General features: G+C 44.0%; 1 protein-coding gene across 1 annotated transcript in view; it reads right to left on the bottom strand.

Annotated features, from left to right (window-relative positions):
* Positions 1-20,928, bottom strand: part of LOC310787013 (uncharacterized protein) — a gene marked incomplete at both ends in the record, with an annotated part of 26,176 nt that extends 5,248 nt beyond the window's left edge. Inside the window, 6 exons of the mRNA XM_083648335.1 lie at positions 2,196-2,340; positions 8,953-9,108; positions 15,419-15,556; positions 15,670-15,807; positions 20,092-20,211; positions 20,703-20,928. Of these exons, the coding sequence (XP_083504461.1) occupies positions 2,196-2,340; positions 8,953-9,108; positions 15,419-15,556; positions 15,670-15,807; positions 20,092-20,211; positions 20,703-20,928 (923 nt within the window). The remainder of the gene's footprint in view (positions 1-2,195; positions 2,341-8,952; positions 9,109-15,418; positions 15,557-15,669; positions 15,808-20,091; positions 20,212-20,702) is intronic.
* Between the last annotated feature and the right edge of the window lie 6,572 nt (positions 20,929-27,500).

The raw sequence follows: 27,500 nt of genomic DNA, 5'->3' as shown, positions 1-27,500 counted from the left end.
TTTTTGGGCCGAGGTCACAGAGCATGTCAGCAGAGACATTAATGTCATCAGCAGGGTTCATTAAAGGGGCTGTACGTGATTTTTTAAATAAGACACAGTGTTATAGCTCTACATTTCCACAGCCATCACTGATATAGAGTGTTTGGTCAGTAACATGTGTCTCCCAGTCCCTCCGCTCTGTCAACAGAAAAGACATTTGTGGAATCCTCTCTCCTGATTGGATAAAAGTAACGGGATACCAGAAAATGTATTTTCTGTATACTGCAGAGTGGAGGAGCCATGTTACTGACCAAACACTCTATCGCTGTGTCTGAAACGCAAGGAAGCTGCCTATATAGGTGGCATTTCTAGCTAGGAATTGCTGTAATTAGGCTGAAAAAGTGTCTGAAAAAATATGAATGGTTAACGGAGACAGATGTTACTCTTTTTGATCGAATGTCAAGAAAGTCGCAGTTTGTCCTGAAACTGAAACGTAAGGTTTAGTTTTGTCAATCGACTACATCTGTCGTGTCGCACATTAGGCTATACGTCACACCATCAACAACATGGACTGGCGGGACAGACGTCACTTATGCGACTGGTTGTGCGTAGTCTTTCTGATTTATAACTTATAGTGCCACAGTTTTACCACAAACTGTGACTTTCTCAACTTGCAGAGTTATCTTTTACATCAACAAACATGATATGTGTACCCCGGCACAATTCAAACAGGATCAAAATGAGTCACGTCTACTGTATCTCCGTTCACCACCATTATTTTCTCAGACACTGGTATGCTGAGAAAGGCAGGAAGTGACGTTCACTTTGGCTCCCTATACAGGAGTGAGCCCAAAGCAAGACATTGAATACATGTTGAACATTTGAGCCATGCAAGGCTGAACTAGAAAGGTGGAGGCTGGGGTGGTGGAGGCAAAGCTTGCCAGAAGCAGCAGCAGCGATGTGTGGCAGCATAGGTGAAGCAAAGATGGGTTGAGTTCAGCCCTGACAACACGTAGCAAACAAACCGTTTAAACGAAAACGATGGTGCTTTGAACACCCTGTTGTGTGACACAAGGATTGCACCTATCTGTTGGATCCACTGTGCCTCTTCAAACTGCAGGGTTTATAGAAACCTGGCTGCTGATTGGGTAACACCTCTGACACGCCCACCAAACAAGAGACAACGTACCTCAAAGCACCGTTACACACCATTTTGAGTAAACATCAACCCGAAAACCGTATTACATGGTGCACACCGTTTCGCAGATTGAATACCCCAGTGTAAAAGGAGGCCATTATTTAAATTGGCGCCCTGTTGTGAGAATAACACTGATTGGTGAATGACTAAACACTGGTCCAATCAGCGGCTGTCAGCTGATTACAGATTGCAGGCCTATGTCTGCATGAACTAACTTGATGCTTAATTTTTAGGCCAGGTTCTGAGCTGTCCTAAAGTTCACACACACACACACACGCACGCACGCACGCACGCACGCACGCACGCACACACACACACACACACACACACACACACACACACACACACACACACACACACACACACACACACACACACACACACACACACACACTTTAATACCTTTATTTGTGTTCATATTTAGACAAAAAAATCCTTGAACACAAACAATAATAGATGCACAAACAATGGGAAATATCATAATGACAAATGTATCTAGTCTGAATCTATGGATAAAGGAAACAGCGCCTCCTCCAAATGTGGCGACTGCCAAATATTGCAGAAATGGAGCAGAATTTGGCCAGAGCCTTGGCTCTTGGTCTGTGCAGTCCTGCCCTCTGCAGGCCACTTACGACCAGCCTATGGACATTACCAAGGCTTCCAAATATGAATACAAGCAATTTACAATTGTACCCAAGCTGTATAATAACATCCTTGAGCAGTTTGTATTTCAAACACACACACACACACACACACACACACACACACACACACACACACACACACACACACACACACACACACACACACACACACACACACACACACACACACACACACACACAATTTAGGATTTCCTTAGGACCTTCTGTAGTTTCCAAATCCTAAATGCCTTTGAGATAAGACAAAGGATCTACTTATAAAACCTGGTTCTGTCATGGCAAAAGTCTACTTTTCTAAAGTCAGGATTTCAGACTTTGTACGTTTCTGCAATATTCACCAAGATGAACATGCTTACTCCACAATTTGGATATCCAGCTGTATAATTCCACTGTTTGGTCTGATGTACCATACACAGTCTGCGTTGTCTGGGTAGAAACCTGGATAGTTGGGGCTGTCAAAGCCGCCTGTGGGGTTGTCCAGGAGGCCACCACAGGGTGCACCTGAAGAGACATAACATTTCTGATCAATTCAAAATCAAGTACTGGAAATTAAAACACGGACACAGATTAAAACATGTTGTATGTTAGTTACTGGTCAAGATGTGTGGTGTGACAGTGAGTCATTTGCTCATAGGGTTCATATAGCCTACTTCAACACATTATTATATCAGCGACAGCTGAAATTAAAAACGCTTGACAAAAAGCATCATCAGTAAGACAGGCATATTGCTGACCAACATTTGATCAGAAGTCACAAATCAGAAGCTTGAGAAAGAATGAGACTGACCAAAATTCCTCCTAAAGAATAAAGAAAAATATATTCTATTTGTTTTAAATTGATACACTGTGAAAATAAAGTTGGAAGAATGTGTGAGAGAGAATGTCGGCTGTAAGACGCCAAAAAGCGCCGGCTGTAACATCTGTTGAGCAACGATACCAGCGCCTGCCTTAAGACACCGAGGCCAAGTTGAAGGCCAGAAATAATAGTCAAAGCACCAGGCGGTGGGCCGTAAGACACCGAGGCCAAGTTGAAGGCCAGAAATAGTCAAAGCACCGGCTTCCTGACTGGTCGATCAGGAAGAAGATGTCTGCTTCATATGTTTGTAACAGCCTGGAAAGGAAACATAACAATAGTTTTTTCTCCACACATTCTTTCATTCACTATAGACGGTTGTAACTTGACAACAAAAACATTGGAATTTGAACCCCAGCTCACTTCCTGTTACAGGGTGAGTTGTCACTTCTACTCCGCCTCTGATTGGCTCAGAACAAACTCAACCACAAATCAGAGGCAGAGTAGGGGGAGTCTTGAGTCGGACTTCACATCACTTCTTCGTATAAACTAGTACTAGCCACAGGATTAGCAAGTTCCGCTCACCATGAAAGCCATACTGCGGCAACTTTAAGTACCATGGTTACATGCTACTGAAAAGTCACCTTTTGTGGTGGAATAAATCATGTTGCTGCATTTCTATATTGTTAAAAAGACTATATACTGTACTGACACTAGGCAGCGCACTTGATTGGCTCGCTACGCGGGCTCAGTAGCTCGGCCGCTATGCGGCCTCACCCGCCCTGCAGCTCGCATACGCAGCTCGGCTGCTGCGTGGCCTCGCCTGCTGTATTGGCATACGCAGCGCACAATTGCTCAACTTCGCATGCCTATGACATCATCAGTGATGTCATAAGATGATTTTAGTCAATAATGATGTCACTGATGACATCAATGATGATGTCATAGCCATTGTGACATCATCAGTGGGATAAAAATTTAAAAAACAAACAAACAAACAAACAAAGTCCACTGGCTCCCTTTCATATGATGAAAGGGAGCCAGTGGACTTCACATCCATCATGGTGGATGTGAAGTTGTTTAAAGGGGACCTACTATGTTTTTTTCTAGATTTCAGTTATATATATGTATATACTATTATGATGTCAGATATCTATGGTCATGCAAGCCAAAATTCTGAGGGGCTGACATTCGGCAGCGGCTAAGAGCAGGAGAGACCACATAACATTTCACTCCGACCAAAACGTAAAAAAATTGCGGATTTAAATAAAATATTTTTTTGATGTTCTATGGTCTCCCCCGGGCCGATTCTAAATATAGCTGAACCGTTTGGTTTGACCAAGTAAAACTATTTTCATAAGCATTTTACGAAATGTCTATGGGAAAATAAATGGCGGATAAAAATCTCTGGTACAGTGCTTGAAGTGTTGGGTGAAATGCTGAGGGAAATGCAGTAGGGCCTGGCTCAATTCGTGGCAGCGGCAGCTGCCTCGGCAGTTTACAGACCTGCCGCGGCAGGTCATTTGCTGCCACTGACCTGTAGGGGCGCTGTTTCCCGACCTGCCGTGGCAGGTTTGTAGGGGCGCTGTTTCCCGACCTGCCGTGGCAGGTCAGTTGCTGACCTGTACCCAGCAAACATTTTCACGTATAACGACCGTCTGCTGCACGTCAAACCACTGCATCTAGTCAGGGTCTAAAAGTATATAAGGAATGGAAATCTTAGCGACGTAATTCGTCCACTTCCCCACAACCTTGAAATATGCCGCTCCCACAACGGCTATATTCAGATATTCAGATACAAAACTGCACAGTATGCATGCAGCAACGTTGAATATAGCCTATTGTGTGTCCAGATTCAACGATTTTTGCTACATCGAAAGAAAAAAAATATGACCAGGTCGGGGATTCGACCCTGCGGCACTGTTTCCTGCCACGGCAGGTCGGTAAACAGCGCCCCTACATTATCGTAAATTATATAAATATACGTGTCTCATCGCTGGTTGAAATCAGCGAGGCAGCTAGCCTGCAACTTCCATTAGGGACCGTCATATCAAAATGCCAAGTTCTCAATGTTAAGTATCTCTATATATGACCAAATCCGTATTATTTGTAACTAAATCCGTAGCGTAATGGTTAAGACACGCAGGGTCGAATCCCCGACCCGGTCATATTTTTTTTCTTTTGATGTAGCCTAGCAAAAATCGTTGAATCTGGACACACAATAGGCTATATTCAACGTTGCTGCATGCATACTGTGCAGTTTTGTATCTGAATATCTGAATATAGCCGTTGTGGGAGCGGCATATTTCAAGGTTGTGGTCAGTGGCAGCAACTGACCTGCCACGGCAGGTCGGGAAACAGCGCCCCTACAAACCTGCCACGGCAGGTCGGGAAACAGCGCCCCTACAGGTCAGTGGCAGCAACTGACCTGCCGCGGCAGGTCTGTAAACTGCCGAGGCAGCTGCCGCTGCCACGAATTGAGCCAGGCCTCTCTCGGGAAATGTTCACCACAGGGATAACGTATACAAAAATAAAATGTTCTACTCAGAAGACGCATTAAGTAAGCCATCATGCATAGCGAGTTTGGTCCTTTGGCTCAAACTGCATTCTCACTGCCAAGGAATCTTGCCAGAGTTCGTTCGGAAGCAACCAGCCTCTTAACATGGTCTCAGTCCGTTTGTTTGGTCCACACCCGAGTGCAACTGCTGCACTCATATACTGTATGGCTCTAAACTAACGAAGTGTGAAAATACTGTCATTTCCATTCTTGAAGCCAGAGGCATGGCTATATGTGAGATTACAGTAGGCTACATGCATCTAAACACCACAGACTCCCCACCTAAACAAGCTAACCAAGAAATGATTGATAACAAATAATAATGTTAACAAATAATAATAATAATAATAATAATAATAATAATAATAATAATAATAATAATAATAATAATAATAATAATTTAATATTATTAATAATAATAATAGTTTGAGCTTCATCATTAAGTGCCAGATTTACAGTTCATGTCATGTATGTTTATTATTTTTGTACACAAATGTACAGTAGGCCTATGTGGTATGTGGTGTCAAGTGTTTTCTTGTTTGTTCATACATGTAGGTGAGTTTTTGACAATTAGTATAACATTAATCATGGATTATTCTAAATAAATAAATATTTTTCAGTGTTATTACTGTAAAGCTTTTACATGGTAATATGCAGTAATCTGATGTCCCTTATACTTAGTGTATGTGATTTCTTTAACAGTTAACGTTATACAGTTTGCAACCTCATATCACTCTTAAACACCGTCATGACTCAATAGCCTACCTCCTTGGCAGAGGTTAGGCGCTCATAAGCGCATTGCCATAGAATTGAATAGAAATGAAAGAAACATATTCTATGAATGTACTGTGTGGCTATACAGCTGAACATGAACATGTAGAAGTAAGACGGCAGGGGGCCTTTATTTACACTTAACTTTTGTAATGCAAAAATAATCCACTGCAAACAATATCCACCTTAACCAGTGTTGACATCTGTAAATAACTATTACCTTCCACTGGTCATAATGATCATAATAAAGACACCTCCAATATAAATAAACATTAGATTAAATCTTCAGAAACACATCATGTTATGCTTTTTCCCCCTTAAAATATTCTGTCCGGATATATAATATAAATACAGTAAATTATGAATGATTCCATGACTAGTCTATGCATACTGTGTATCTTGATCACTGCATCACACTATGTCAGCTATACAGTGTTATGACACAATGCCATCAGATGCATATTTTGTCATCCAAATAAAAAGTGGGTGTTTCAAAATACATTTTTACACACATTATTAATACTTTTTTTTCCTGTTCTCGGGTACATGTTAGGGATGCAAATCTTTATCAATTTCCTTAATTGATTAATTGGTCATGTTAACGATCAATTAATCGATTAATCATTATATTAAAAAACAGCTTTTGACATATAAAATATAAAATGCAGGATTTTACACCTGTCTTTAGGCCTACCCAACAAGTTGATCAACAAACTAAACTTCCTGCATTAGCTGTCATTGTGCTTGTGGACGTGAGATATTTCAACATTGTATTACAATGTTTACAATGATTACTGTTGTCTTTTTGGGTGTAATTCTCCCACACTGGACTTTCTGTCTGCTAGCTTGGCTTTCTTCTTCCTCTGTATGAGCAGTGAAAGTTAAATTGTGCCCTTGTGGTGACGTTAAATCATTTCAGCAAAGAAAATAAAAATGAGAAAATAGCACATAGCCTGCCCTACATTGTCGATGAATAGGGTAACATATAGTTTGATCGATCAAATTCTTAACGATCGATTAATAATCGATTGTCGATAATCATTAACATCCCTAGTACATGTATTTTATTTATGTACTATTGAATGTTGGATTATTTTAATCCAAAAAGGTTCATAGTGTCTATACTTTACTTAGATTGTTAGGTTTTCTTCTATATCAGACACAGGTTTTTGTTCCTACCTGACATGTTTCGACGGTAATACTTCCGTCTTCTTCAGAGGTGTCACTAGATGGTGTGTGACGTGTCTTAAACAGCTGATGTTGTTTACAGAGGCGTGATCGTCCTGTCAGATTTGACAGAACGACCACGCCCCCCGCTGTCATTTCGCCGTTTGAGAACGCTGCTCCAGGTGGTGGAAAGCATGTAAGCCCCCTCGTCCCGGTTCATCGTCGTTTGCGCCCGCTTCCTGATCTCCACCGCCTCCATAATCCAGCGCTGGTGTTTGTTGTCCTGGGTGCGGATGACTTTGGCCTTATCCCAGTCCATAATGTGGTTCTCCCTTTTGCAGTGATCTGTGATTGCCGATTTGAGATTTTCTTGTAGTGCCTGTTCCTTTATAGCCCATGTCTGTCTTTTTGCTGTCTCCTTCTCACATTCCTTTTGGTGCTCTTTTTTGCGGGTGATGAATGACCGTCCTGTTTCTCCTATGTACGATTCATTGCATGATTGGGTATCTCATAGATGACGTTGCATTTATTGTTTGGGTCGATTTTGTCTTTTGGGTGCACTAGCAGTTGTCTGAGATTTATGTGTGGTTTGACTGGTGTGCTGATGTGACGTTTTCTCATGGCTCTCTGTAGCCTATGCGTTCAGTGATGCCTCTGATGTATGGTAGTGTGACCGCCCCTATGTTTTCTGTTTTATTGTCCGGTTTCTTTTTTCCTGTACGGGTGTGTTGTCTTTGTTTGACTTGTTGTTTTCCCTTTTCTATGGCCCAGTTTGGATAGTGGCAGGTTTTGAGAGCGTTGTGGATGTGTTGTTCCTCTTGTTTTTTGTCCTCTTTCCTCCGTTACAATGCTGGCGCGGTCGTACAGTGTCCTGACTACAGATAGTTTGTGTGTTGTGGGATGTTCTGATGTTCTGGATTATTTTGTTAAATTTAATTTGTGTTTCGTTATTATTAGTTACTACAACAACAGCAACAACAATAATAATAATAATAATAATAATAATAATAATAATAATAATAATAATAATAATAATAATAATAATAAACTATGGAAAGTCGTGGTCATTCAACGGAATAGTGAAGGAAAATATTCAGACACCACCATTCACACACTGTACCGCAATGACTCACGCCTCAAACCTGCACACTGGCTGAGAAACGTTAAATGTTAAGAGAGACATGGCAAAGATTGACCCTGATGCTCTAACTATACATCACAACAGCCTGATGCTGTGACTATACATAACAGCCTGACAACATAACATGCTTATGTTCTTTAAAAAAAAACATCATCAGTTGCCTCTGCCGTCAATTTCATTTTTATATCTCTGACAAATGCAATGAAGAGGTCTGTGATGTACAGATCAATGGCTGCATGGAACTCATTACCTCCAGCAATCACCAGGATTAAAGGAAAATTTATCAATCAATGGCTGGAGGCTGGGTTTACTCAGACACATCCACACTGATTAATGCTGAGTCAATCTTGTGCTAAGTCAATATGATTACAGTCAATGGTCAATACTCTTCCAAATGTAATGTTCCAAATGCCTATAATACCAATACTACAAATATTTATATTTGTTTATGTTACTTGAAAGCACTTTTTTCTTCCAAAATATTATTATGAAATGCCAAAGCGTTTCAGAAAGACATCTACTTTTATTGTCATACACTTATCTTAATTGGACATTCAACAATACAGTGCATAATCATGAGAATCAACTCTAGTTCAGATTTTAATAGTCTGTTTGTATTGGTATTCTGTAGGGATCACTAAAGTCATTTTCCTCAAAAAGCATTTTGTTGACTTGGCTACTTACCTCCAGCCGCAGTTTTGATGATGTTGGATATCTCTGTTGGCTTGAGAACGAGCTTGTCGTTGTACAAGGGTTGTACTTGGCAGCTATAGTCAGTGAATGGTTTCAATCCAGTCAAACTGCATGTTTTTCCTGTGACTGTTCCATTTCTTGTTTCTTCTATAAAAATGAAATATGAAAAATGACATTGTAAGACAAATTTCATGAGGTGTTTTGGGCTGGATGAGTGAATGGGAACAGGAAAATCATGAAAAGATGTTAAGACTGAACATTACATTTCTAAAGTTAAAGGAAAACACCAAGATGTTTGGGAGATTGGCCCATTGGTCAACTGATGAGAATATAAACAACATAATACAGTACATGTGAACCAGATAAGGTCATTGGCACTGGCAGGGGCGGTTCTAGGCCTTTTTTGGGTGGGCTTTAGCCCACCCAAAGATATTCTCAGCCCACCCAAAAAAAAAATCAAAATCCATGGTGGTCATTAGTAGCAGTTTCTGTTAACTCATTGAGTGCCAGCCACTTTTGGAGAACGGACGCTCCCAGTGCCAGTTTCAGAGCGTTTTCAGTGATTTCTCGAGGCCCACAGAATATTGTGTGATATTACTATGTAAACACCGAACGAGGAGACTCTCTTCTATCATCAGCAAGAAAAAGTTTATTGATATCATTTTCCGTTCTTTAGTTATGAGATATAGGTTGTTTTGAGCAAAGATAGGTTGTTTTGAGCAAAAAGACGTTTCAAATTAGAAGCTGAGATAATTTAACCTGACGCTGCCAGATGGATGTAAGTCCGTTCACATTTGTTTCACAACCAACATCCATCTGGATTCGGCCAAGCTACGTTGCTGAAGAGGGCGGTCACTTTTTTCAAGCTACTAGGCAGGTGATTGGATGGACCGTCTGTCTGTCACCGTCTGGGCTTGCCAACGCCAACCAATCAGATCGACTTCCCTTCATGACGTAGGGCTTTGTGTTTGTGTGACTTGCGTGAATGGCTAACGGCTAGCCTTACAGCTAGCTGATGGCTGATATGTTCTCCCAGCCTAGAAACGGTCTGAAGGCTATCTCCCCAAATTCTACAACAATGATTTGTTTACTAACGTTCATAGTTGATAACGTTACAGCAATACAGTTACGGTTTCGTACTCACTGTAAGATCAAGTGCTTAACGTTTATGTTAGCTTATTGTTTTGAATAGAATGTTTGACTAGCTCACTGGAGCTAGCCTCGGTAGCCGCCGCCATGTTGAATAGTGAAAGAACTACAAACCCACAGGCGCCTCTCGATCGCGTCACACCCGGTCTCGCGCAAGCCTGCCCGTAGCTCACGCTGATTGGTGCGCCTGGGTGGCGGCCGGTTTGAACGGCTCTCTGAGGCCAGGGCCAGACTGAGGTGGATTGTGAATTTGTGGAACAATGCCGCCCCCGTCTGGTGGAGTCAGGCTAGAGATAATTAGCCTTTTGTGAAATGAAGCATTTCAAGCACATGACTGACTCTGAAGCTAATATTTTCTGATGTAGTCACACCTCAAAAATAATTTCCTTCAATAAAACAGTGAAAACAAAGGAATTTTGTTTGGCAAAATAATATTTTTTAGCTGCAACCAGCAGCGCTGGCCCCTGCGTGCGCTGCTGGTTGCAGCTTCTTGCTGGTCTTGATTTACTGCTGGTGCATCAGATATTCTAGCTTGCGTTTGCCAATCATGTCCTGCTGTCTGGGTCTGTCTGGGTCAGTGTTGTATGCTGCCCTGCGTGCCCCACCCCGCTCAACTGCAAACCCCACCTCCGTGGGAATGTCTCTGGTGGCTCTCTGCTGCGTTTGCTCTGTACTGAAAAGTGCGCTACATCCAGCTTTTTTACAGTGTTCCGCGTGTATTTGTCACCGGCTCCCATGCTTCCAGTTGAGAATAATAACAACTCCACAACTAATCATGTGGATGGGGCTATTGCAGCGGACACGGAGGGGCTAAATTGTGGCAGCAGATTGGCTGCTGCAGGCACAGCTAACATTATGCTTCATGCATATCGATGCATACGGATGCGATTTCCGTTTCCCCATGACTTCTTCTCTGTTTTTTCCTCGCCTTTCTGTAATCTGGAGAGCACTGTCGCCACCTGGCGACATGGTCTGTAAAATACCGTAAATTCCGGACTATAAGCCGCACCTTTTTTCCCGTTTTTTGGCCTTTTTTGGCCCCTGCGGCTTATCTATGGATTTTTTCCAAAAAAAAAAAAAAAAAAAAAAAAAAAATCTCTCTTTTTTAGCACTCTTTCTAACTATAAATCCTATATAACTATAATAAGTTTTAATTTCCTCTCTTGCCCTCTTTTCACCACACTGTATGACACTGTATGACACTGTGTGCACTGTAAAAAACAACACAGGTGGTGTTGTGTTATGTTGTTTTGTTGAAATGTTAATAAATGGGAGCTTCCTCAAACAGCCATCTCTTTCCCGACAATCCCCTCTGTGCATGAACCCTTACATAATGGTAATTAAACATTAAAACACAATAAAAAAAAAAAAAAAAAAAAAAAAAAAAAAAACATTAAAACACCCGCGGCTTATAGTCCGGTGCGGCTTATATAAGAAAAAAATAGTCAACTTTGCAGGTGCGGCTTATACACCGGTGCGGCTTATAGTCCGGAATTTACGGTAGCTTTTACACATTCAACATCCACCATACTTTCACAGGAGATGGATCTGGCTTTGATCCACGTCCCACCGTCAAAAAACGCAATTGACGACTTTAGTCGTCATTGGCACTGAACATTACTATTTGAACTGACGACTATAGTCGTCATTGGCACTCAATGAGTTAAAATGATCTTTTTTTATTATTTATTTTTGCTTTAAAACTATTTTTTAATTTTCTGCTTAAAGTGGCATTCTTGTTTTTTCCCACAATAATTTCATACTACCATTTGTAATGCCACCGTTGTAGTGCTGTTGTTCAAAATCAAAGTACATTTTCTCAGATTTATTGGTGTCTTTCTAGTCACACAATTTAATAGTCAGTGTTTCCCATACACTGATCTATTTGTGGTGGTACACCCTACATAGATTTTGACCCCCACAAATACTGCCACATATTAATTTCAACTAGTTGACTGCAAACTCCTGCTTTAGTGCTTACAGTATATTATTATCTTGTCGGAATATTATTCCAGCCAATAAGTTAGGAAGTTCCCTTTTGATTTAATTTTACTTTTGTTTTGCCTACAAAGCAAAATGTTACTTTACTTGAAACTCCCCTGAAGTGATTTTGGTATTATTTATGCAAGCATAATTCTACCATATAGTAACCTGTATGCAGAATATATATCGTATATATAGGGAAACAATTATTTTTTCATCGCTGTAAAACCACAGAACGGTAAAGAAGATATTGATGTGTGTAGTTCTTCATAGATCTAGTCTCTTCATTTTGATCTCAAAGTGCGCCAGTTTGATCCATTTTTACTTGAAACTGTACAAAATTTTCTTCCGGGGGGGGATGCCCCCGGACCCCCCTAGGGGTTCAGTGGTCCATGGCCTTTGGGTGGGCTGAGCCCACCCAAAGCTCTGATGCTAAAACCGCCCCTGGGCACTGGTCCTCCATGTTAACACTTTAGTGCCATGTTGACTAGTCTCTTAGAACAGACGAGTTGGCTTCCGCAATTTTCAAATGCTCTCGCCATACCGTCTGTACGTCAGACCCCCAGAACATGCACAAGGAAGTAGTGAAAAAAACCTTCAGACCGGAAGGAAGTTCGACGGAATCTGACCAATCACGACACGCGTGTCCACGAAAAATATGTTCCCCCCGGAAACTTAAACCGATGCAGGTTGCTAATGCTAGCAGTGCTTTAGAATTACCATGGAAGCTACGCCGACGAAACCGGTGAAATAAGACCCTGATAGACGTAAACGATGTATCCGCGGCTTGGAGGAACCTCGTGCAAGACGTGCACTTATTCCAGAGTTAAACGAAAGTGATGAGGTAAGTTGCTAACGTTACTGAGCTTATCGTTCGTCTTACTAATCAGCGTTAGCTAACGATAGCTACAGCAGTATACAGCTAGTTAGCTAATGTTAAATTCTGATTGGACGAATGAGCGGAAGTCCCGCCTTTCAACTTCCTCTTCCGTTTGGTGCATGATTCTCCCCCACGAAGTACAGACTGTATATAGCTGCATCTGCCGGATGTAGATAAGACAGTCTGTTTTAAGAGACTACATGTTGACTGACAGTGACTAGTATTACTTCAAAATAAGAGTCCATTCAGTACTAAACATTTGTTAGTGTTTTTACTTTGTGGCCTGTATAATACCTCTAAAGTCACGCAGCATCTTCTTGTCTTCACCACCTTACTGGCCAGGCGACTAACTCTCCTTAACATGTTCACAAACATGTTCAACCTCCATCTCACAATAGATACAGGTAGGTGAAGGAGTCCCTTCTCAAACTTGAGAAGCTTAGATTCTCCCTTAAGGGCTCCCTCGATTCTTTTGAAAAGACTTGGAGATCTCCTGAATCATATTGAGTCTTTGACATCCCCGCCTGGTTGTGACGACTGAGCCGTTTTTTTCCCCCGCCCTTTTCTGTTTATGTTTGTGAATATATATAAAAAAATATATTTTACAAATGTGTACTTTGTATTGTCACCAACACTGTATTGCTGGCATTGCCTTTACTGGTGCCATTAATATAACCTTGTTCACTTGTCTCTCCTTGGAAAGGGCTATGGGGGAAATGGGGAAGGGGGGGATAATAAATAAAGTATGACTAATATTATTGATGTAGCAATTTGGGGACTATTCAAAGGGTGAAACCACCTATTCATTCTGAGCAGTGAGTTTTAGGTGTAGGCTAGGTGTATAGTGCAGTCCCACACATTTAGTCCCACCACATTTGCTTCCTATAAAAACAGAAAAGGTAGTCCCTGGTAGTTCAAGTATATTATTTCTTTATCATACTTCATGTGAATTTGATGAATCCCCGACACAAATCTTGACTTGGCATATCACCTAAGATCACTTATGATATATAGTGTTAGTATCACCTAACATTATGATATATATAATGTGTTAGTATCACCTAACATTGTAGTATCATCTAACATCACTTATGATATATGTAAGGGATAATGTATATTGAGGCGGTGATTACGGGGGAAATAATGACCGACAGGTGATGATTGAGCCCGACGCGCAGCGGAGGGCTTAATGATTCACCTGAAGGTCATTATTTCCCAGTAATCACCGCCTCAATATACATTATCCCGCTTAGAACACGGCCTACAACTAAATCATTCAATAATCTGACAAAAATAATTATTCAAATAGATTTTTTAATAGCGTTTTCAACGGCAAAGCGGTTTCATTCGTAATTGGCACACAAGACACCACAGCTGCAACTGGTTGGCCTAATTAGTAGTGTTTGCTGACAAAAAGCTCTTATCAACTGATTAATCCAGGTGTGGCAGAGCAGCGGTCGGTTGTCGAGAAATAATGACCGGTGAATATTGTTGATTGACCAATCAGAATCGAGTATTCGAGAGAGCCGTGTTCTAAAGTGTGTTAGTATCACCTAACATTATGATACATAGTGTGTTAGTATCATCTAACATCACTTATGATATGGTGTGTTAGTATCACTTAACATCACTTATGATATATTATAGTGTGTTAGTATCACCTAACATCACTTATGATATAGAGTGTGTTAGTATCATCTAACATTACTTACAGTATTATATATTGTGTTAGTATGGAGTACCAGAGCAAACAATAAGCCTATACCAGTGATGCATGGATGATTTTGGACCAATCTCCCCAAAACACAGTGTATTCACTACATATATGTATATACACTATACACTGTATAAAAAACAATGTAATCACCACATATATATATATACACACACACACACACACACACTATATATACACACTGTAAAAAAACAGTGTATTCAATATATATATATATATATATATATATATATATATATATATATATATATATATATATACACACACACACACACACACACACACACACACACACACACACACACACACATATACATACATATACATGTATATATATACACACACATATATATACATATATATATGTATACACATATATATACAGTACACACACACACACACACACACACACACACACACACACACACACACACACACATACATATACATGTATATATATACACACATATATATACATACATATATATGTATACACATATATATACAGTACACACACACACACACACACACACACACACACACACACACACACACACGTGTGTATATGTGTATATATATATGTGTATATATATATATATATATATATATATATATATATATATATATATGCTATACACTATAAAGAAAAAGTGTATTCCTTTGAAAAGGAAGAAGGAGAAATTAGAGTTACTTCAACAATGTTTACATACTGGTTTTCTGATTAGTACAGTTGCAGGTGTATGAAAGGTCCGGGATGGCATCTGTACACGTCTCGCTCTCGGTGTCCCAACTCAACGTAATGGACGTATCGGTTGGATCATCGTTCCTGATGGTTAGCTTAATATCATCTGTTGGACACAGTATCAGACATCTGTCAAACTGAAGTAATATCTGGTCCTCTATGTTAGTCCACTAGAACAGAGGGTACAAGCATCCAGAGGAAAACAAATTGTCAACATACCGCACTTAATCTCGACGTCGATAGTAGTTGTGTTCTTGTTTGTGCTGACATCGTTGTAATTGATCTGACCAGTGCAGCTGTACTTTGTGAAGGGCTTCAGCTGAGACTCAGTCTTCACCACAGTGGGCTCGTCAGGTTCTGAGGGGGCAGAAAGATGACAGTAATTTCTCAACCAATTAGTAGCTGTACCACAGTGCCTATGAGCAGTTCAATCAGGAGAGGCCAGTTGGTAGGATTAGACAAACTTTATTTAGCAATCGGCGTGCATGGCAAATGCTTTGGCGCTTGACTTCATTGGCCAGTGGCGCTGCTCTTGAGGCAGAGGAGGGCGCCTGCTTGACTCCATTGGCCAGTGGCGCTGCTCTTGAGGCAGAGGAGGGCGCCTGCATGGGCTAGGTCCCCCCCCCGTGGCGGATCGGGAGTCAAGACTCGTTGGTGGTGGACTGGGGAGGTGGGTGGGGCAAAACAACGCTTCGGAGGCCGGCTTCAAGGGAGATGGACTGCCGTGGGCTGCTGCTGCTATGATCGGCCAGAGAGAGAGAGGTGACGTAGAACCCTTGCTATATATATGAGGATTAACTGACGTCATGTTTGACGTCATAGCAGACGTCATACTAGGATTTTTTGACCACGTTGAGATCGGATTACGCGTGAGTGGCCTTCTGCTTGAACTATGGTCTGGAGACCTCACTTCAATCAGGAGAGGCCAGTTGGTAGGATTAGACAAACTTTATTTAGCAATCGGCGTGCATGGCAAATGCTTTGGCGCTTGACTCCATTGGCCAGTGGCGCTGCTCTTGAGGCAGAGGAGGGCGCCTGCATGGGCTAGGAGATCCCCCAAAAGGAAGATCTGATTACCGGAGGTTAATTGAGATCTGCAGGCGCCAGTAGTTGATTGCACTATTCCGGCCTTCGACCTTTTTAGCGACTTACAGCTATTTGCGGCTGGCGCTCCCAACTCGGTCGGGCACCTCGCGATAGCGCTTCCCAGCTTGGCCTACCTGGCCGCCTTGGCGCTTCGCGATCGTACTTTCCGGCCTTCGACCTTTTTAGCGACTTACAGCTATTTGCGGCTGGCGCTCCCAACTTGGTCGGGCCTTCGATCTTGCTTTTCCTGCCTTCGACCTTTTTAGCGACTTACAGCTATTTGCGGCTGGCGCTCCCAACTCGGTCGGGCACCTCGCGATAGCGCTTCCCAGCTTAGCCTACCTGGCCGCCTTGGCGCTTCACGATTGTACTTTTCCTGCCTTCGACCTTTTTAGCGACTTACAGCTATTTGCGGCTGGCGCTCCCAACTCGGTCGGGCACCTCGCGATAGCGCTTCCCAGCTTAGCCTACCTGGCCGCCTTGGCGCTTCACGATTGTACTTTTCCTGCCTTCGACCTTTTTAGCGACTTACAGCTATTTGCGGCTGGCGCTCCCAACTCGGTCGGGCACCTCGCGATAGCGCTTCCCAGCTTAGCCTACCTGGCCGCCTTGGCGCTTCGCGATTGTACTTTTCCGGCCTTCGACCTTTTTAGCGACTTACAGCTATTTGCGGCCGGCGCTCCCAACTCGGTCGGGCCTTCGATCTTGGTACATTAGAATTTAGCTTGGCGCTTCCCGGCTTGGCCTACTTGGCTGCCTTGGCGCGACTACCCTGACTTTCTGCTCTCTCTTTCTGGTGTTGGATACACTGTAATCAGGGATCTTGCTTTATCAGTGTCATTTATTGTATTTATTGTTTTGTATTGTTTTTTTTTTGGATGTGTACAGAGTACAGCTTGTTTGCAGTATTCATGCCTTAAATTGCCCTTTGCGGGACTGGACTGGTAGATTGCCCGTTTAAATGCTGAAGTACTGATACTTTCCTCATGGGTCCTTTCGCGTCCACGGGTGACTGGTCCTCCGGGGTATGCTCGGTGTGCTGTGGTCGTCAACCCCGTCCTTGGTAGAGCAGGTAGCTCTTGAGAGAGGCGGGCAGGGGCAGTCCGTGGATTCCGCTCAAGCGGTCCCTTCCTAGAGCCGCCCGCACGGAGCGCCTGCACAGGTCCATCAGAGGGAGGGGATCCGGATCGAGTCCGTTTATGTACCGGATTCGTATTTCGCAGTGTCCCCACACGGCGCTCACTGCGGGGTACACCTTCCTGCCCTTAAGTCCTCCGAACGCCACCCCTAGGTCATGTCCGTCCACTATGAAACCTAACGTCCCCTCGTCCATGTCCAGGACGACTAACAGAGCGAGTCTGGTATTATGAAGGTGTCGTCGGGCTCCAGGAAGGGGGGTGATAGTGGAGTTGTTTTTTAAGATTGTTGTTCAAATAAACCCCCTCAGATCGGCTAAAGTTAAGAAATTATCATTGTCATCATCACAGAAGCTTCCTAATTTAATTTATCAGTCACCATCAGTCACATGGGGTCACTGGGGACCCAGAGGTAGAAAATAAACAAACTCAGCTGCGTGTGACAGCAAAGATAATTGAGAATGAGAAGGCAAGAGTATATAGTGCCTTTTTGAAAACAGCGCTGCGGCCATTTTGGCCTGAAATACGGCTCCTTGCTGGGGCAGAAGCTTAGTCTCCAAAATGGCGGATTGGCTGTGTGCTGTCGCATCTTTACGATAAAAGGTCTCTGGTTACCGTGAACCTCCGTTTCACAAACACCACGACAAGGAGAGAGACAGCTACTTTTCACACTCTGTTTTGGATTAAGAGGATGTCCTGAAGTGTGACGGTGGATTAAAGACTTGATGAAAAACGTCATGTGATCTGGTGGATTATAGTCTTCGTGACAGAAAGAACAGGACACCCGATGGGTTAACGTTACATGGATGCGAGTTTTACTGCCGAGTGCGACTTTCTGCTTGACTGCATGTAACGTTAAACTTTTATCGTCCATGAATTCCTGGGAGTGCTTATTCTTTTCGTGAATGGATTATTTTACGTCGCTGGATTTGGAAGGGAAAGCAAATTGCACTACATTTCAGCTGTTGCCGCCAGAATGAACCGTTCGCCCCATGGACCTTTCGGTCTGCCCAGAGTGCCCGAGATGCCACGGCGCTCCGGCTTCAGCGCTTCTCCAAGCCGGTTCCCGTCAATCACCGTGAATCTGCCCGGCGGCCTGGAGGTCAGTGCGACCAGGAAGTACGTGGCGTCTCGCGGCGGCCCCGCGGCCTGCATTTCCCCAGCGGCTCCCGGCTCTCGGGGCGGCTGCCTCTACTGGTCTTCGCCCCCGGCCACTCGCACGTCCGCGCCGATCGGCCTCTCCCTCCGGCACGCTCGCACGCGTTCTTGGGCGTCCGCGGCGCGCGCTTCGTCTTCTGCTCTCCTACCGGGGCCGTCGCAGTGGCGCGCGGGGGGCTATGCTGGCAGCCTGTGGTCCGGTCGCTTCGCCAACGTCTTCGTCAGACACCTCGGAAGGCAAGTACGCTCCGTGGCCGGTCCGGGACAGGGGACCGATGACTGAACTCGACATGCCAGGAATGGGAATATCCACGGGTAGAGAAGGCTTGTGGGTGCTGATTCGGTCTGCGGATCTGGTGCAAAACAACGCTTCGGAGGCCGGCTTCAAGGGAGATGGACTGCCGTGGGCTGCTGCTGCTATGATCGGCCAGAGAGAGAGAGGTGACGTAGAACCCTTGCTATATATATGGGGATTAACTGACGTCATGTTTGACGTCATAGCAGACGTCATACTAGGATTTTTTGACCACGTTGAGATCGGATTACGCGTGAGTGGCCTTCTGCTTGAACTATGGTCTGGAGACCTCACTTCTCATTGTCTATGGATGATGACATGGGGAATATTTATGGGGCACTAATACTAATACTAATACTAATACTAATACTAATTAGTTAATTAACTAATACTGTAAAGAAAATTTACTTAACTAACTAGAAGGCACTGAGGAAGCGCACGCTTCACCAACACTAAACAATTCTCCCAACTTGCTGCTACATTCAAAGTCATCATTCCTATCAGGCTATCACTTCAATTTGGCATTCAATTTATTTCTCTATACAGTACATGTGTATCTGTTTATGCTCCAATAAACACATGTATTTTTTTCCTCTACGCTGCAAACCTACACTTAAAATTTGGAATCAAGTCTCTATCTTTCTTTTCAAATCATGGTGGAAAAAACTTCTAATGGCAAAATGACCAACAAAATCTGTCCACTAAATTCATGGAAACAAAATCTGTCCACTTCATGGAAACAAAATCTGTCCACTAAATTCATCGAAATCTGTTTTCTAAGTTTTTGAGCCATCCTGTTGTCAGACAGATAAAAGTAACAAGGGCAGAAACAATGTCATTGGCAGAGGTCATCAACAACAACAACAACAACAACAACAACAACAACAACAACAACAACAACTTGTGTTTACCCTCAAATAGGCTATGAGACATTATTGAGAAGTCAAGTCTAGTCTTTCCACTTACTGTGACAGGTGTAATCGATGGTAAGATGATCACCACAGCTCTTTGGTTTTGTTGTTTCTATTTTCACAGGAAGTCGATCAGGAGGAGTCTGGGTGATTTCTTTTGGACCTAAGAGATTTGCTGGAAGAAGAAAAAAAGAATAAATAAATAAATAAATAAATAAATAAATAAATAAATAAATAAATAAATAAATAGATAAATAAATACAATTGTGTAGATCCAACATGAGGCATACATACACCATAATACAAAATACAGGTGAAATGTATTGTGCGTACCGACACTGACGGTTTGAGCTACAGCAATGCTTGAACAGTTTCCAACAGTGAAGTGTGTAGTCAAATCGGAGCAAAGGTAATCGTAGTTGAACTTGGTACAGAATGCATGAGGATCTTTCTCGCATCGTTTGAATTCATTTGTTGGACGTGCAGAGCTGATATCCCATTCACTCCGATAGCAAAGATATCCAGGGAGGCAGTCGACATTCTCAATGTCACCTTTGACTGAAACGCACAAATGTTGCACAAATGTTAAAATTTCAATTCCATTTTCACATTCTCCCAATTCTGAGGTTAAAAAGTAAGATGCCAGTTTTCTTTTTCTGTACTCACTTATTTCATTTGTCAGAAGTTCCGTTCCGTTGGACGCACAGGGTGTGGAGTCACCATTACCATTATCAATGGCCACATGATGCTCATACATAGTGCAGGGCTTCAGGTCTTCGGTAACATTCAGCAATGGGTTTGTGGGAAACATGATTGACTTTCCAGCTGATCCTTCTTCAGTAAGATTTACGGTGTAGATGTAGTTGTTATCAGTGGAGTTGTTCTCGATCATGATCTCAAAGCCAAAAGGGATGGCTGTAATATTGTATGAACCTGCACACAAGATAAAGATTCATCAGTCTCTTGGTGAATGTGAACCACCTGGTGTCATTTGAACCCCACACATTTTTGTTCATGTAGATGCTGTAAATGTTGAAACAGGATCAAATCCAATTGTCCAATAGGTTCATAGTCATTGCGTTCATTGGAAAGTAAGAGACAAATGCAGATAGACAACTAGTGAGGTCTCCAGACCATAGTTCAAGCAGAAGGCCACTCACGCATAATCCGATCATCCCCTGACGACAGTCAAGTTCTAGCATAACGTGGTCAGTCAAAAATCCTAGTATGACGTCTGCTATGACGTCAAACATGACGTCAGTTAATCCTCATATATATAGCAAGGGTTCTACGTCACCTCTCTCTCTCTGGCCGATCATAGCAGCAGCAGCCCACGGCAGTCCATCTCCCTTGAAGCCGGCCTCCTAAGCGTTGTTTTGCGGCCTCCGAAGCGTGTTTTGCTCCACATCTGCAGACCGAATCAGCATCCTCAAGCCTTCTCCCCCCTTGGATATTCACCGCAGATTTCAACGCTCCCCACTCCATCCCGGTATGTCGAGTTCCGAGCCAGAGCTGTCCACGGACAGCGACGACAGCTTAGACATCGCTTCCCTGTTCCGGACCGGCCACGGAGCGTACCTGCTTTCCGAGTCTTCTGATGAAGACGCTGGCAAAGTGGCTGGACCACAGGCTGCACAGGCTGCTAGCATAGCCCCAACGAGAAGGCCCAGCACGCGTTCCCGTGGCACGGGGCGCGCCACTGCGACGGCCCGTGGACGCCCAAGTACGCGTGCGAGCGTGCCGGAAGGAGAGGCCGCTCGGCGCGGACGCGCGAGAGGCCGCGGGCGAAGACCAGTAGAGGCAGCCGCCCCGAGAGCCGGGAGCCGCCGGGGAAACGCAGGCCGCGGGGCCGCCGCGAGACGCCTCGTCCTTCCTGGTCGCACTGACCTCCAGGCCGCCGCCCCGGAAGCGGAAGCGGCCCCATCCGTAGCTCCGCCGAGCCGACAGGGGTCGTCAAGAGCCATCCTGCTGTCTCTGCTAGATGCAAGCAGAGCAGTAGAAGCCCGTCTGAGCGCCCTGGAAACCCCGGCGCAGCAGCCGATCCTACCCCCGCCCATGCAGCAAGCTGATATGCTCCCCACCACCACCCAACCCGCCCAGATGAACACTCTGGCGTCCGCCATGCCTGCCAGCCCATTCGGTATGTCTTTTGTTTCTCCCTGTGCTGATATTTCGCCCAGGCTAAGGTCCCAGATTTTAAAGGGCAGAGACATCAATTTAGTTAGCATACTCCTGCCATCTCCCGAGTGTAAAAGGAAGGCTACGGGTGACCCAGATGGCCCTGTTTATTTAAAGTCGTCCGACCCCCGCCTGCCCAAAGACCTGTCCTTATGTGACTTCCTGAACACGTTCGGCGTCTACCGTGACGTGATCTGTGAAGTGTATCCAGAGCGCCGCCATGAGCTAGACAAATATCTAGCGCTAATAGGGGATCTCTACTCCAGCCACGGTAAACTATTTTACCAATATCATAAAGCATTCTCTGCTAAAGCCGCCCTGATGATCACTCGGGCAAATAGGCGGCTTGACTGGTCCGTCATGGACATGCAGATATTCATGAAGCTGGTTAGCGGGCGGCCGGCGAACACCTGCTACTCATGCGGCGAACCGGGGGCACTCCGCACAATTCTGCCCAAAGGCGGCCTTTCAGTCCGGCGCCGCCCCCTCCCAGGCGCCCGGCACCAGCGGGTCCTCCCAGGCAGGCAACCAGGTGCGTAACACTGGCCTCAACACGCTCTGCAAATATTTCAACGAGAACGTGTGCACGGTCCCTAACTGTTCCTTCCTGCACTCATGTAGCTTCTGCGGGGACGCCCACCCCCGCTCCGCCTGCCCGCGAAGGAACCGCCCCCCAAAGCTGACCCTCAAGAGGGAGAGATCGGGCTTTCGGCAATACTAAAACTCCACCCCTCCACCCAAGAGAGAGCAGAAAGTCAGGGTAGTCGCGCCAAGGCAGCCAAGTAGGCCAAGCCGGGAAGCGCCAAGCTAAATTTTAATGTACCAAGATCGAAGGCCCGACCGAGTTGGGAGCGCCGGCCGCAAATCGCCGTAAGCCGCTAAAAAGGTCGAAGGCCGGAAAAGTACAATCGCGAAGCGCCAAGGCGGCCAGGTAGGCTAAGCTGGGAAGCGCTATCGCGAGGTGCCCGACCGAGTTGGGAGCGCCAGCCGCAAATAGCTGTAAGTCGCTAAAAAGGTCGAAGGCAGGAAAAGCAAGATCGAAGGCCCGACCAAGTTGGAAGCGCCAGCCGCAAATAGCTGTAAGTCGCTAAAAAGGTTGAAGGCCGGAAAGTACGATCGCGAAGCGCCAAGGCGGCCAGGTAGGCCAAGCTGGGAAGCGCTATCGCGAGGTGCCCGACCGAGTTGGGAGCGCCAGCCGCAAATAGCTGTAAGTCGCTAAAAAGGTCGAAGGCCGGAAAAGTGCAATCAACTACTGGCGCCTGCAGATCTCAATTAACCTCCGGTAATCAGATCTTCCTTTTGGGGGATCTCCTAGCCCATGCAGGCGCCCTCCTCTGCCTCAAGAGCAGCGCCACTGGCCAATGGAGTCAAGCGCCAAAGCATTTGCCATGCACGCCGATTGCTAAATAAAGTTTGTCTAATCCTACCAACTGGCCTCTCCTGATTGAAGTGAGGTCTCCAGACCATAGTTCAAGCAGAAGGCCACTCACGCATAATCCGATCATCCCCTGACGTCAGTCAAGTTCTAGCATAACGTGGTCAGTCAAAAGTCCTAGTATGACGTCTGCTATGACGTCAAACATGACGTCAGTTAATCCTCATATATATAGCAAGGGTTCTACGTCACCTCTCTCTCTCTGGCCGATCATAGCAGCAGCAGCCCACGGCAGTCCATCTCCCTTGAAGCCGGCCTCCGAAGCGTTGTTTTGCCCCACCCACCTCCCCAGTCCGCCACCAACGAGTCTTGACTCCTGATCCCCCACGGGGGGGGGGATCTCCTAGCCCATGCAGGCGCCCTCCTCTGCCTCAAGAGCAGCGCCACTGGCCAATGGAGTCAAGCGCCAAAGCATTTGCCATGCACGCCGATTGCTAAATAAAGTTTGTCTAATCCTACCAACTGGCCTCTCCTGATTGTAGTGCACATGTGTGAAAGGATGAGATGGATTATCAATTAAAAAATGAAACTGATACTCACACGTTGGGGGGCCTGGAGGATATAATCAAATTATAAGAGAGAGAGAGAGAGAGAGAGAGAGAGAGAAAGAGAGAGAGGGAGAGAGAGAGAGATTAGAGAAAGAGAGAGAGAGAGAGAGAGGGAGAGAGAGAGAGAGAGAGAGAGAGAGGGGGGGGGATTAGAGAACAATAGCAAGTGACATTAACATATGGTTATATAATATAATATATCACGTGGCTGATGAAACAGTGAACTGGAGGTGCATGGAGCCTACCTGAAGTGGCAGGTTTGGTGCGTGGAGGTAAGGTCGTATGTGAGTTGAGGCTTGTAGGGTGAGCTGCATTCCAAAAATATAAAAAAATCATAAAGACAATAATATCACAGATTCTTAATGTGTTGCAGACCACATTTCCCATAAACACCATTCCTTCTCGGAACAAAAAAGATTTAGCTATTCTGACTTGGTTTTTCTCTCTCTCTCCCTCTCTTTCTTACTAGAGCAGTCTCACCTGTGGTGTCATTGTCGTTGGTACTTCGCTTCGTTGGTGCTGGAGCTGTAAGTGGTGTTGGAGTTGTAGGTGGTGCTGGAGCTGCTGTAGGTGGTGCTGGAGTTGTAGGTGGTGCTGGAGTTGGTTTTGCTGTAGGTGGAGCTGTTGTGGACAGAGGTGGCAGAGTGAGTACAAGAGGGCTGTTCTGAAGGGAGGTGAGTAGATGTACTTTGTCATTGAGGAGACGAGCTGTGAATGATTGCGAAACCCTTGTGGATCTAGTAGATCTCATGTAACAACACCTCAGGCTCCAGCAACAAAGGGTCTGGAGAATTTCTGATTATAAAATATAAAATGCAAGATTTTACACCTGTCTTTAGGCCTACCCAACAAGTTGATCAACCAACTAAACGTCCTGCATTAGCTGTCATTGTGCTTGTGGACGTGAGATATTTCAACATTGTATTACAATGTTTACAATGATTACTGTTGTCTTTTTGGGTGTAATTCTCCCACACTGGACTTTCTGCCTGCTAGCTTGGCTTTCTTCTTCCTCTGTATGAGCAGTGAAAGTTAAATTTCACCCTTGTGGTGTTAAATCATTTCAGTACAAAATTAATAAAAAGCTTGCACACTGCGTGGGCTCCAGTTTCAGTGTTTTTTGTTTTAACAACCAAAAAGTGACGTTTCGAGCGTCAAAGCCCTTCATCAGACATCTGTCATCTGTCTGATGAAGAGCTTTGACGCTCGAAACGTAACTTTTTGGTTGATGTCATAGCCATTGTGACATCATCAGTGGGACAAAAATTGAAACAAAGTCCACTGGCTCCCTTTCATATGATGATGATGGTGGATGTGAAGTTGTTTAAAGGGGACCTGCTATGTTTTTTCTAGATTTCAGTTATATATATGTATATACTATTATGATGTCAGATATCTATGGCTAAACATGATCAACTTGAGGTTAACATGTAGAAATGCTGCCTATACTGTAAGTCAAAAGCCCTCACTACTCACAGAAGGCCAGGGGCGTCATGCAAGCCAAAATTCTGAGGTCCCGACATTCGGCAGCGACCAAAGGTCCCCGGCTAAAAGATTTCGGTGGCGACCTAAGATCTGAATAGATCTGCAATTATTCAATCAGTCTGCCCAGATAAAGTGTGCTGAATCCACTCATGATTGATTGATTTATCTATCAATGGGTCCATTTAGCTATTTCTAAAATGTTGGCCATTTGAAGCCAGATTTAGAGGAATATCTCATTTTATATTAACATTAGGATTAGACTATTGTTATGTCAGTATTCAGTTTTAACCATCAATATTTTGCTCCTTTTCTCATTAGGGTAAATACTGTATATTTATTTAGAGATTTTGGTCAATTACTTGTGCTTTTATGGTTATTAGCTTAGTCACTCACTTCTACACTATAGCTTCTAGACTGCTGCCACTTTCCTTGAAATAGCTCAATCTTGCTTCACCTAAAATGTTATTCACATAAAAAGACTATATCCACAAGAACTGCATATTGACCTGGAAACATCAAATGGAATTCAGTGTTTTTCTAACTACAGTATAACCTGTGATCAAAACTAACAGCTCACTGCCATAACAGCTCTGGCTAACATTACAATGCTAATGTTAGCTGCATGGTAGATACAAGTAAGCCAACTAACTTGCTATGCAAACTATGACTATAATAACTAACAGCATTTCATTTGTATCTTTCATAGTCTGGGCAACAGTTCCCTCTGTCTTCACAGCCAGTGGCACAAGAGCAGTTCCCAACCTACTAGCTACAGTTATCTCTGCAGGAACCTGCAGTTACAGTGAGAACAGACACAACAATTCTCCATTTCCACCATGTAAATAAGAGTGTCTAGGTTCAGATGGGATGTTTTGTTGTTGGTCTTTTTGCAGAGTTTGTTAAAGAGCATCAAAATGGTGAAATGTATTTTGTCATAATCACAGTGACTTACCCACGACACGGTACTGGGCATTAAATCCTTGTTTGGTGACGCTCCCGTCACTTGTGAAGCGCACAGTCAGGGTATCACTGGTGGAGTAAAGGGTGGAGGTCTGCCCCTCACACAGCTTTCTCAGAAGCCTGTCACTGGTGCTGGGGCCATCATAGACAGAGATGCTATCAAGACAGCCTTCAAGGCTGTGATCAGAGCATAAGAAGTACAGAGGGTGAAGTTCAAGCAGCACAGACAACACAGAAACCGTAGCAGTGACAGTGGGGATTCCATGATAGCATGGAAACTTCACTGTCATCTTACTTCACAGGTATCATTCATCTTATGATGTGAACCAGGTGGTGAATGACACACAACTCCTGATAATTCTAGGAGAGAAAAAAGAGGATCAACACGTTACAGAAGAAAGTGTGAACTGTTGGTCTTATCGTATCTCTCTTACAACAAATCCTCATTTGCCATCACAGAAACAAGTCCTGTAATCCTGACCTTACACTAAATCCTAACTCATTGTAATTGTGTGTCCTATGATTGCAATTCTCTTAAACAACATCATTAATTATAGTGTGAAACTACAGGAACTATGCAGAACTAACTGTACAGAAGCATCAGAACTGTCAAAATATGGTTATTTTAAGACAAGAAAAGAATAATTCGCTTTCAATTCAAAGGGCCAAGATGGAGGCATTGGTGACAGCAGTGGTGACATGATTCCTGAGTTTTTGGGCCGAGGTCACAGAGCATGTCAGCAGAGACATTAATGTCATCAGCAGGGTTCATTAAAGGGGCTGTACGTGATTTTTTAAATAAGACACACTGTTATAGCTCTACATTTCCACAGCCATCACTGATATAGAGTGTTTGGT

Source organism: Poromitra crassiceps (genome assembly GCF_964638095.1).
Source record: "Poromitra crassiceps genome assembly, chromosome: 12".
Lineage (NCBI taxonomy): Eukaryota > Metazoa > Chordata > Actinopteri > Beryciformes > Melamphaidae > Poromitra > Poromitra crassiceps.
This window is presented reverse-complemented; position numbering and strand designations above follow the sequence as displayed.